The 12,763-nt window shown below is 37.0% G+C and overlaps 1 protein-coding gene across 1 annotated transcript; it reads right to left on the bottom strand.

Moving 5' to 3' along the window:
- Window positions 1-8,426: 8,426 nt before the first annotated feature.
- LOC125263520 (E3 ubiquitin-protein ligase TRIM39-like) lies at window positions 8,427-12,514 on the bottom strand. The gene is made up of 6 exons (XM_048182523.1): window positions 11,725-12,514; window positions 11,504-11,599; window positions 11,093-11,326; window positions 10,863-11,001; window positions 9,290-9,316; window positions 8,427-9,143 (listed from the first exon to the last, which is right to left on the bottom strand). Exons 1-6 carry the CDS (start codon window positions 12,298-12,300, stop codon window positions 8,563-8,565), a joined length of 1,653 nt encoding a protein of 550 aa, XP_048038480.1. The 5' UTR covers window positions 12,301-12,514; the 3' UTR covers window positions 8,427-8,562.
- Window positions 12,515-12,763: the final 249 nt, after the last annotated feature.

Raw genomic sequence — 12,763 nt, 5'->3', positions numbered from 1 at the left:
TGTTAGGAAATGCTTAATAATTATTAACTTTTTAATAAAGTGTTACAAACGTAAGTAAGATTAGCTGACTAACGTTACTTACCAGGATTTGCGAGGAGTGTGTCGACGTTGTTGCTGAGGAAAGCAGATTGTCTTTGTTTTCTGCGGAGCTGCACACGTGATCACTTTAGCCGCGAAATTTACTCAATTTATTTAAACTGTCGTTTATTAAGCTGAAACTTTATTTAGGAAAATTGGTAGGAAATACTTAATAATTTTAGTTTCTAAAACAGATCAGTACAAGTAAATAATTATCAAATATTTCTATTAGAATTAACCAGAAATATTGAGGGTATATTAAAAATATAATTAGTTAGTTAAATACATATTTATTTTCATTAAATAAACTTAAATAATATATGTAAATTTTAGAGAAATTACCTGTTGGATTTTTAATTATTTATTTTTAACCTGACCCACTCAAAATATCACTTAAATGATTTCAAAAGATTTTATTAAGTTAATATAGCTCCACTGGATTATTTTTATAGTCTGATGATTCAGCTGTGCAGCTCCAGACGTTCTGCCCTTGTCTAATGGCTTGAACATGGGCTGGCATATGCAAATATTGGGGGCATACATATTAATGATCCCGACTGTTACGTAACAGTCGGTGTTATGTTGAGATTCACCTGTTCTTCGGAGGTCTTTTAAACAAATGAGATTTATATAAGAAGGAGGAAACAATGGAGTTTGAAACTCAGTGTATGTCTTTTCCATGTATAAACTCTTGTTATTTAACTATGCCAAGATAAATTCAATATTTAATTCTAGGGCACCTTTAAGTAAATGTAAGAATAACTTTTATATTATCAGTAATATTTCAAGATCAACACTTACTGAACTGAAGCAACTTTGGTTTACTTCATTTTCCATATATGTTTTAGAAAAAAATCATGTTCAAATGTGAGTATTAAATATGATATTTAGCCTATTTGTTTATCTCTCAATCATCATTTATTTACATTATACGTTTTGCCTCCGCAAAAAAACCTACAGAGATTTGATCATAAAACTGAGCATTTAAATATAATCTTACTATGACATTATTGAGATATAGAGTGATATTTACATGTATTTTATGTAGTTTGATTTACTGTTATAAAGATCTCATTGATTTTCATTACAAGCAATCAGAATTTCATCAATTTTTGGAGCATATAAATATTTTATTTTATTTTTAATACATTTTTATTATTTATTTATTTATTTATTTCCATATTTGTTTATTTCCACATTTGTTCATTTCTACATTTCTTTATTTTTACATTACATCAGACAGCAATAGGCGAGGGTGAAGCGTTGAGGCCACAGTGACACCTTGTAGTGTGGCCGAAATACAAGAAGTGTAGCCTACTGACGAGTCTGCGATACTGGGATGGATGACTTGGATGGGCAATATGGCCAAAATCTTATATCACGGGTTAAGTCATATAATATCACCCTAACTGTACTGTGTGACATGGATAGGCTGCTCTTTATTCCGGACATGGCCGTAAAACATTGTCTGGTCTGGATTTGTAAAATGTCCTGGGCTGGTAAACATGAACAGCAACATCTTCAGCAGATCTGATAACAGGGACTCTGAAATGGAAGCGCTTGTTATTTCCCATTATTCATCATTTGAATGAATTGCATTTGAATGCTTGCATTTGTTTGAGATTCGGACACCAGTCAGAACACGGAAAGGATTGAACCTGCGTACATATAGGCTACAGTGAAGTCTACACAAGCAAATTGATCAATGCATTTGAAACGAGACCACAAATTCACTTTACATTCATGTACTAGTTTACTAATATTAGTCAATATGGGACTGCATTATGTTCTCCAGCATCTGGACAGACCAGGGTCTTATGTGAGGATCCTGTTTGTGGACTTCAGCTCTGCTTTTAACACCATTGTCCCATCACTCCTCCAGCCTAAACTAACTCAGCTCTCCGTGCCCACCTCTGTCTGTCAGTGGATCACCAGCTTCCTGACAGACAGGCAGCAGCTAGTGAGGCTGGGGAAATTCTCATCCAGCACCCTCACCATCAGCACCGGCGCCCTCAGGGCTGTGTCCTCTCCCCACTGCTCTTCTCCCTGTACACCAACGACTGCACCTCTAAAGACCCCTCTGTCAAGCTCCTGAAGTTTGCGGATGACACCACACTGATCGGCCTCATCCAGGACGGTGACGAGTCTGCTTACAGACTGGAGGTTGAACAGCTGGCTGTCTGGTGCAGTCTTAACAACCTGGAGCTCAACACGCTCAAGACAGTGGAGATGATCGTGGACTTCAGGAAAAACCCACCTGCTCTCCCCCCACTCACCATCATGAACAGCACTGTGACTGCAGTGGAGTCATTCAGGTTCCTGGGCACCACCATCTCCCAGGACCTGAAGTGGGACAACCACATCGAGTCCATTGTGAAAAAGGCCCAGCAGAGGTTGTACTTCCTTCGCCAGCTGAGGAAGTTCAACCTACCACAGGAGCTGCTGAAACAGTTCTACTCTGCCATCATTGAATCCATCCTCTGCACTTCAATTACCGTCTGGTTCAGCTCAGCTACCAATCTGACCTCAGAAGACTACAGAGGGTAGTCCGGTCTGCTGAGCGAATCATTGGCACAACCCTCCCCACTCTCCAAGAACTGTACTTATCCAGAGTGAGAAAAAGGGCAAAGAAGATCACTCTGGACCCCTCACATCCAGCACACTCCCTCTTTGAACTGTTGCCATCCGGTCGACGCTACAGAGCCCTGAGCACCAGAACGACCAGACACAGGAACAGTTTCTTCCCTCAAGCAATCCATCTCATGAACACTTGACAAACACGGAACACACAACACTATTACACATTATTTACTTAAAACACTTATTTATATCTCAATTTGCACACATAATTGTACATACAATTGTCTATAATATATATTGTCTTTTGCTTTTTTTGCACTTTGTCTATCTTGTAAATTTGTATATTATTATTTTATTCTTTTTATTATGTGTCTTGTCTTGTCGCTGTTACTCTGTTGCACTGTGGAGCTTCTGTCACTAAAACAAATTCCTAGTATGTGTAAACAACATACCTGGCAATAAAGCTCTTTCTGATTTCTGATTCTGATTCTGATTCTTCTAATGTACTAGTTATAAGTACATTTTCCCAACTGTGGTACTTAATTACACATAGTATAAATGCACTAATTAGCACTAACACTTAAATTGATTTTATATGTAGTCAGATAAAGTAAACAAAATAAGTGCATTACTTAAAAAAAATGTGCTATGAATGCTTTACAAAAAAAAAAAAAAATAGTGGATTTTTATATAAAATGTCACTAAGTTCTATTTTAATGGGTTTTTTTAATGAAAAAATAAACATGCAGGTTAACTGTGTACTAAAATTTACAATTTAACAGTAAGTATACTTTTAGCATACACTCTCAGAAATAAAAGTACAAAATTGTACCTTTAGGGGTACAATGGTACTAAGGTACAAATTTGTACCCTTGTGATTGTACCTTAAGAGACCAGTTTTGTACCTTTGGTGACAATTTTGTACTCTCTCAGAAAATAAAGTACATAATTGTACCTTCAGGGGTACAATAGCTTGTCACTGGGGCTGTACCCTTAAAGGTACAAATTTGTACCCTTGTGATTTGTACCTTAAGAGACCAGTTTTGTACCTTTAAGAGACCAGTTTTGTACCTTTGGTGACAATTTTGTAAATCTCTCAGAAAATAAAGTACAAAATTGTACCTTTAGGGGTACAATGGCTTGTCGCTGGGGCTGTACCCTTAAAGGTACAAATTTGTACCCTTGTGATTTGTACCTTAAGAGACCAGTTTTGTACCTTTGGTGACAATTTTGTACCTTTATTTAACAGTACAAAAATTGACCCTTCAAAAAGGGTACAAAATTGGCTTTGACAGCATACAATCATTGACTATAATGAGATATATATATTTTACACACACACACACACACACATACACTGAATTAAAACCAGAATTTATTAAATCCTTTCATTTTCACATTTTACAACATTTCATTTTAAACACATTTTTACACATTCCATATGAGTCCATCTTACCGAGTGTTAAAAAGTAACACTGAAGCAGTGTTAAAGTTAATGAGATAATTGATTGATGATTGACAATTAGTGGTGACACCTGATGTTAATAAGCAGAATCATTTGAAGGAAAGAGAGAAAAAACGTCTTAATTGATGTTTTATGGAGTTTCATTTCAAGTCACCATGAAAGAGGTCAGCGTTTGCTTTAGTTGGGCTCTTCATTCTTTACCTTTTATTATTAGTTTTTCTCTGATTGCTCCAACTTTGTGTTTGTAAAACACATTTGTAATAGTCAGAGAAAATAGGATCTGGTCACAATATAATTTGATGATATAATCATCATGTGATGGCATGATGTCATTTATAGTCTAAATCTCTGACTGTGTGTTTGTGTAGCTTTAGTATTAATGACTGTAGTCCTGTGATTTTACAGCTTGAGATCTGACAATAGTATGATTTTTTTTTTCTTTTAAGAATAATACATCACGCACTAAAGCTTCAGTGTTTAAACACACACAGACATCAAGAATCAGCATATGATTCTCAAGAACGGTGATGATAAATACAAAATACTGACAAACAGATCAACTCTGAACATCACAAAACAAGCTACTGTCACAACAAAACAACAGAAAAATAAAGCAAACATGAACAATCTACGAAAATTACTAAGACAATTCAGCTGCATAATTTATTCATGCAGCAATGCATGATGGGAGCTATGGATGAGTTTTGATTGGTGGCTCCCATCATGCACTGCAACATGAAGCACTTTGTTTGATTGTCACCATTGTTGAGGGTCATATGCTGATTCTTGATGTCTGTGTGTGTTTAAAAAAAAAACCTTCAGATCATAAAAGCTCTGCTGAATCTCAAGCGGTAACCGATTTACTATAAAGAAATAATATAACATCTATATCACCAGTTAATACTGGATGTCACCAATGAATTTGACCATTTCACAATGAGAAAACACAACCATTATGACTGTGCTCCCCAAAGCATTGTAAACCTAAATTGATCAACTTTACAAAGCTCAGGTCACAATTTCTCTGACCATAACAAATGTGCTCTACAAACACAAAGTTGGAGCAGCCAGAGATAAATTAATGTTAATAAATAGAGTCAAGAGCCCAACTAAAGGAAATGCTTTTCACCATCATGGTGACTTCAAACTAAACTTTCATTCAAACATTAACATCTAAACATCTGTTAATTCTCAATAAGAACTTTTGTTGATGTATGACAGAAATCAAATCAAACTGGTTAATAATAAGTGTAATAATGTTTAATGGCTGGAAGTCAGTTGTAGTTGTTGTGTCTCTCTCTTTTTCTCTTGTTGTTTCTTCAATGATTCTGCTTATCATCATCAGGTGTCACCACTAATTGTCAATCATCACTCAATCATCAATCAATTATCTCATTAACTTTAACACTGCTTCAGTGTTACTTTTTCACTTCAATGTTACTTCTTCAGTGTGTAAAATATATATATATCTCATTATAGTCAACAATTGTACGCTGTCAAAGCCAATTTTGTAGGGTCAATTTTTGTACTGTTAAATAAAGGTACAAAATTGTCACTAAAGGTACAAAAATGGTCTCTTAAGGTACAAATCACAAGGGTACAAATTTGTACCTTAGTACCATTGTACCCCTAAAGGTACAATTTTGTACTTTTATTTCTGAACGTGTACTATAAATGAAGACAAGCTTTACTTGAACTTTTATTGATTTATTGAGTACGTTTACAAGCAGGCTGTCCCTTCATGAGTTTATACCAAGGCCGAAGCTGTCTCTCCCTGGTAGCAGGTCCCTTAAGTAGACAGCTCTGTTAGGGTGAGTGACAGGCGAGGGAACCATTGTTTTCCTGTGCCAGTATTTCCTTTAAGGTAATGTATATAAAAAAGTGACATTACCAGACCTTTGAGCTCTGCCCTTCCTAGGGCTTGGAGCTTAGGTTGTGGCTTTATAGGGAATAGCGTCACTGACAGTCCCGTGGATTTGAATGAGGGAATCTGACTCCGGGATTTAAGCCCATTGAGTCCTTGTGTGTGCTTGTCACAGCCAATTTAGGCATTCATTCTTATTTAGTTCCCCAAAGTGTCCTCTAGAGGATGCAGTGCGAGTCCCATTTCGAAAGGGAATGTCTCAGGTTAGGCTCCCTAACCTTGAGAAGGGAACGAGATGTTGTCTAACTATAAAAAGCAATATTTTAAAGGCACAATATGTAACATTTTTGCAGTAAAATATCCAAAAACCACTAGGCAGGTGTTATATATTTTGTTCACTTGAGTACTTACAATATAACACGTTTCCAACTATTTGTAAACCGTGAGAAAATCACGTTTTTAACCAAGGATACAGGACGTGTCTGGGAGTCGCCTGTCAATGGCATCATACCCGTGTTACCCTCGGTTTCCAGTTTTATTTTGTAGAAACCTTTCGACACACTAGTGCTCTGAAACAGTGTTCCGGAGCATTGCTTGAAATGAGGCTGTCACGTGACCTTTGGAAATGAAGCTTCATTACCTCACTGACACATCACCGGGCTCAAATGAACAAATATTTTCTTAAAGCTGGTGACATTATTAGTAAAATAGGAGCAGCTTACGCTCCAGCACAGTGAAACAAATAATATTCTTAAATTTGTATTTGTGCATTTGTTTTTGTTTTTTTAACAATGTGCATGCTTGTGGTGTTTTGTAAGCAACAAAAAATGGTGCAATGAAAAAATCACAGACCTAATTTATTGGCGTATTAAACAATCTATTTAAAAGGTGAAAAGATACAAGTTTGATGCGAGTAAAAACAGAAAGAACAGAAAGTCTTTATTGTCATTGTATTGTGCAAAATGCAATAAAATTTTGTTGCAAAAACATGCGCCACCATCTTTCTAATGACATATATGGTTAATAAATATACAAATAAACCTTACAATGACAATCCCAACTAACAAAACTGAATGACACCGGTAGTGTAGGAATTTTTATTGACCACCAGATGGCGAAGTAGAGCACTGTTTCAAAAGCTTTGAAGCACCGATGCCGTTTGATGTAAAAGCCTCACTGCTTCAAAAGCTTTGTTCGGCACATCCCTATTTTCAACACAGTCGAATGTATATAATGATAAACAGCACTGTGTTACTTCATACGCTTGACCAGAAAAAGCAGAAGCGACGACTGTGGCATAATAAGAGCTCCATTGCTCTCGAAGCGTGTCCATTAATGTCTCTCATTAGCAACTGCTCCAGCAGCCTCCTTCAGCTCCAATATCACTCGGCCTTGCGCTGCTTCATACCACAGTAACGTTAATAATCTCATCCATGAACATGATTTCTGCTCGAGCCCTATCCCGATTCTTTTCCACCGGCTGTGAGGTGAAGACAACATCTCCCAAGAATCCGCACTCAAACTCGACGTCATCAAGCTACGCCTTTGTTTTGAATAGGTGACCTCTAGCGGAGAAAAATCTACATATTGTAGCTTCAGTCTTTAATTTCATGATAGATATCTAAATTAATTTATTAGTACCTCAAGGATTCCGCAATTTCAGAATTTAAAGCAAAATTAAGCAAACTCCACAATATTCAGTATTTATTATTCAATATTCATTGCAATTTTTCTAAATTGCCATAGATTTTGGGCCTAGACACATCGTGTGACATCATCTCAATGCACATTCAGCCAAAGTCTACTTTGAAGTAAGCTACGTGCTTTGAAGTTGAATTGATCTCTAAACTTCTGTTTGCACCATTGCTTCGGCAATGCCTGCATCTGTCACTATTAGTCAGTCAACCACCGTAACCTCGCTCCCGCTGTAAGCTGAATAACATAGTTTCCATCTGTCGGTTCTTTTTTATCAACAGTGCCTGTATGATGCATAAAAGAGGCTTGCACATTCTGTAAACAACCCTAAAATGGACGAGGAGCAAGGCAGAACAAGTGAAGAAGACGCTGAATGAAAATGTAAATTCACTCTCTGACAGGTGGCGCTATACAGAACAGGGGTAATATAGGATTACTCTTGTAAACACAGAAAGCTTCTACTTTACATTTCTGGCACCACTTGTCATGAAAAAGAAAGTAAAATACAAAACCAAAACACAATGCAATGCAATAGGCTTACAATGATGATTGAGAAATCCCTTAAACATTACTCAAAAGCCTGTTATATCATATGTGATACATAATATATACAAAATTGATTGATACCTTTATTATTTATAACAATCTCAAACAAACAATATTATTTAAAACAATTTTTTATTTTTTTATTTTTGGTGTTACATTTGAAATTAAATGTTGAAATTACATTTTTAAATTATAGTGTTCTCCTTTTAGGAACTACAGAGCCCAATGGTTCTTGAGGTCTGAAAAGTAATACAAATGTTTGAAGAATGTTGACTGCGGTGTATTTTCACTGAAAAACTACACAAGAGCCGCAAAGCTCTTTAGGCCGCAAAAATCAGAATAAAGTCCCGCGAAATCCTGGAGGGACTGATTTATTGTAATGAACAGGTGTGATGATCAGTGGACTTGAGTTTTTACCTCCATCATTAAAGCATGGGCATAAAAATGGATAGAGATTGCCAGTGAAAGACTGACCAGTGTAAGAGTAGATATGAGAGCTGGACTCCACATCATAAAAGGAGACCAGACCCTCCTCATAATCCACAAACACACCGACCCGCTGCGGCTTCACTCTCAGAGACAGAGAAACAGGAGGACCAGCAAAGGCTTTATATTCATTCTCATTCCTCAGCCACACAGTCCAGCATCCATTACTGGGACTCAACGTGATCTCTCCCTTCCTGTTAATGAATTCACTGGCCACTCCTAAATCCCATTTAGTCTTTCCCTTCACCTGCACCTCAAAATAAAATCTTCCCGAGGAGAATCCATCTTTTCCTAGGACACATACACAGTAATCGAATCTCTTTGGGTTCTCTGCACGTTTCTGCTCTATGTCTCCTTCTCTCACTTGTTTTCCATCATCAGACAGAATGAGATTAGGATGAGCTGTATCAGGATCCAGAGTCACATCCACTGAGAAAACAGAGAATATGAATCATAACTTTACAATGCAAAGATGATTGTGATGAAGATGTTTGAAATATTTAATCGGTTCATCATCTGTAGGTCAGTAATGAAGCTGTGAATGTAATCTAGTGTAGTTCAGACACACACTGTACCTTCATACTGCTGTATCCTCTTCAGCTCTGTAGAGACACATGACAATAAAACATCATCAGATCTTTGAGACGTTTTATGTGTGGAATTATAAACAAGCTTTAAAGGGATAATTCACCCAAAGATTAACATTTGCTGTTAATTTACTCACCCTCAGGTCATCCAAGGTGTAGGTGACATTTTTTTCTTCAAAAGAACAGTAAAGAAGATTTTTAGCTGAAACCATGGTCCTTGGTGCAGTCTGACATACGTTATTTAATAACGTATATTACATATTACATATTACAAAACCAACTGTGACAACGTCATTATGTGACAGGGAGCTTGTGCTCCAGACTCTCATGAATGCACTCAGGACCGTTTGCTGAGGCTGAGGATTACAGGTAATGAATGATGTTGTAAATAACGTTCAGTTTCTTGCAGAGACTAATCATTTCACTTTTTTAACATAAGACCTCAATGTAACATCAAATGACACTGGTATTAATTTTGTTTTGCCTGTGTATATATATATATATATATATATATATATATATATATATATATATATTTTTTTATTTTTTTTTTTTTTTTTTTTTTTTGGCTCTCAGAGTGATGGTAGCGGTTGACTTATTGACAATATGAATGACCAAGGAGCACGGTTTCAGCTAAAAATCTTCTTTGTTCTGCTGGGGAAAAAAGATCTCACAGAGATCACTGAGGGTGAGTAAATGATAGCAAATGTTATTTTTTTGGGTGAACTATCCCTTAAAGCTTGTCTATAATTCCATACACAAATATTTCCATTATAACACATGAACAATCACATAAACAATCACAGTTAATAAAAAAAATGAATGTTTCTCACGGTTGTGGTTATAGTAATAAAGCCTCCAGTACAAGATGAACAGCTCAGAAATTAGAGCTAAAAAATACATGCTCTCTTCAAGAAGAGCTGTGAGGTGATGATGAGACACAAACACATGATCACATACTTCTCTTATTTCAGTTCAGACCAGACTCATTCTTCATTAGTGATATTAAAGGTAGGGTAGGCATTTTTTCATAAACACTTTTTGTTATACTATACTAAAACTCTCTTCACATCCTGATAGCATTCAATAATACATGTGGTCCGGATGCAATGATACGATGATACCTACCTGCCTGTTAAACAACGAGCTTATGCTGCGTCCATGCCATGTCATAACCGTAATTATGAGATGGCAACCTGTGATGTTCTAGAGCTGTTCATATCCTCGGACTCAGATTTATACGTTTCTATATGTCAGCACTATCAATGCCAAAATGAATCTGCAGCACTCAGGTGGTACAAGTGAGAGCTCTGTAAGTTGTTTACGTTCATTATTATTGTAATGTTATGTGGTTTGAGACATGAGGTAATTTAACAATGTCTCTTGTCTCATGACGCTTTGCAGACTCTGCTGTGTGCGTTCATGTGTTTTGAATGAGGGGTGGTTCTGGAGATGCTCTGAAAGCTAGCTTGCTAGCTTGCTTTTGCTAGCCTCTCCAAAATGGCCTACCTTCCCTTTAAAAGATCATAAATACCATAATGATAAATACCAATAACCGTACCAGTTTGTGTGAGTTTCTCCTGTAGAGTGTTCTGCAGTTGAGTCAGAGCTCTCCTCAGAGTCTCTAGACTCTCATCAGTCTTCACACTGATCTCAGACCAGTTCCTGGTGTTTCTAGAGCTGCACAGGAACGAGTAAATCTACAGCAGGAGAGAGGAGAAATCCTTCAGCATGGGGAGTGTTATGGTGTCATATACTGCATTATCATTGATCAGAGAGATGTTGACTGACCTGTAGGAGGTGGAGGTGATCTTCAGTGTGTGAGAGCTGCTCCAGCTCAGTGTTTCTCATCTTTAGCTCAGTGATCTCCTGCTCCAGCTCTTCAATGAGCTCTTCCTCCTGTTTCTCTGCTGCTTTCTGCTGCTCCTCCATCATCTCCAGCAGTTCAGTCTGACATCTCTCAATGGAGCGGATGAGATCAGTGAAGAGCTCGACACGGGCTGCTTTCTTCTCCTCTGTGTTTCTCTGCTCAACCAAGTAAATCAACAAATTATTATCTGTGTTACTAAGGTAAGAGTCGGTGTTTCTTTTGCACATACTTCTGTGTTTCTGTGGTTTTCAAAATCCGAGATCTGAACTAAATTTTGTATATGAAAAAATATATAAATAAATTGAATATAAATTAAATTATTTTAAACACACTTTTCTGACTTCTGCTGAATGTTTGATGTCTTGAATCTTCTTGATTCTTTCCTTGATCATCTGCTGCACATCTTTCTGTGTCTTTATCAGTTGAGTCTTTAGACAGAGAACAACACAATATGTTTTTATAATTATTTATTTAATAAAATCAAACTTCATTGTCACAGCTTGGCTAAAAATGATGAGCGTTTTAAAATCAGTTTGTTAGTGACTTCTATTACCTTCTTCTCTTTACTCTCCTCCTCTATAGGAACAGTGTTGTGTTTCTTGTGGTCTGTTACGGCACAGATCGGACAAACACATGTCTGATCATCTCTACAGAACAGCTCCAGAGGTCTCTCATGTTTCTGACATATATAGTCCTCCAGATTCCTCACAGGTTCCATCAGTTTGTGTTTCTTTAAACCTGCCACTCTCAAATGACGCTCCAGGTGAGTTTCACAGTAAGAGCTCTGACACACTAGACACGATTTTATAGCTTTCAGCTTTCTTTCCTCACAGATGTCACACAGAACTTCAAGTTCTGTGTGATTTTTTTTCACATGTTTTTTCTCAGGACGTTTCTTTTTATAGTGATCTACAACTTCTCTGAGTGTGGTATTAATCTTGAGATCAGGTCTTCGCTTGAATGTTTCTTTACAGTATGGACAGTTGCAGGTCTGGCTGGTGTCCCAGCACTTATTCAGACAGGTCTTGCAGAAGTTGTGTCCACATGGAGTGCTGACTGGATCAGTGAACACGTCCAGACATATCGAGCACTGAAGCTCCTCAGTCAGTCGGCTGCTGGAGGATGACATTGCTGGAAATCACACATTTTATTTAATCTAAAGTCTTTTGCTTAAATGACTAAAATAATAAGAAATATTGCTGCAAGCAGCAATTAGGGGGCCAAGCACAACAGAAGCAAACAAGGAAGTTAGAAGCAGACCAACAATGTCATAATGGACTGTGATAGCAACTAAGACAAAGACACTGCATGTCAATTTTAAAATCAATCAGACCAAAAGTACTGTAGTTAGAGCCATTTTCATGTTCTGTTCAATTATAGCATCACCAAGTGGCCATCCCACCATTTTTTTGTATGTCCTCAGAGTGCCCCCATACATAAGCGTGTCAAATTTAATGAAATATCTCATTTTGTTTAGGATATCTCATTTGGCCATCAGCATGTAGTCAATGATCTGTTTCCAAATTTCCTACAGTGGTTTCGTCTCGATCAGACTAACGGTTTCTAAGATATTCGTGAATGTTGTTTAAATG

This window comes from Megalobrama amblycephala, linkage group LG2 (assembly GCF_018812025.1).
Source record: "Megalobrama amblycephala isolate DHTTF-2021 linkage group LG2, ASM1881202v1, whole genome shotgun sequence".
Lineage (NCBI taxonomy): Eukaryota > Metazoa > Chordata > Actinopteri > Cypriniformes > Xenocyprididae > Megalobrama > Megalobrama amblycephala.
This window is presented reverse-complemented; position numbering and strand designations above follow the sequence as displayed.

What these genes read in the sequence shown, in the direction of transcription:
- LOC125263520 (XM_048182523.1), bottom strand. Translation starts at nt 12,300, where the DNA reads ATGTCATCCTCCAGCAGCCGACTGACTGAGGAGCTTCAGTGCTCGATA. An exon ending in AGGAGAGTAAAGAGAAGAAG is followed by an intron (nt 11,600 to 11,724) that starts GTAATAGAAGTC and finishes CTCTGTCTAAAG; the next exon opens with ACTCAACTGATAAAGACACA. An exon ending in GGAGAAACTCACACAAACTG is followed by an intron (nt 9,317 to 10,862) that starts GTACGGTTATTG and finishes GTGTCTCTACAG; the next exon opens with AGCTGAAGAGGATACAGCAG.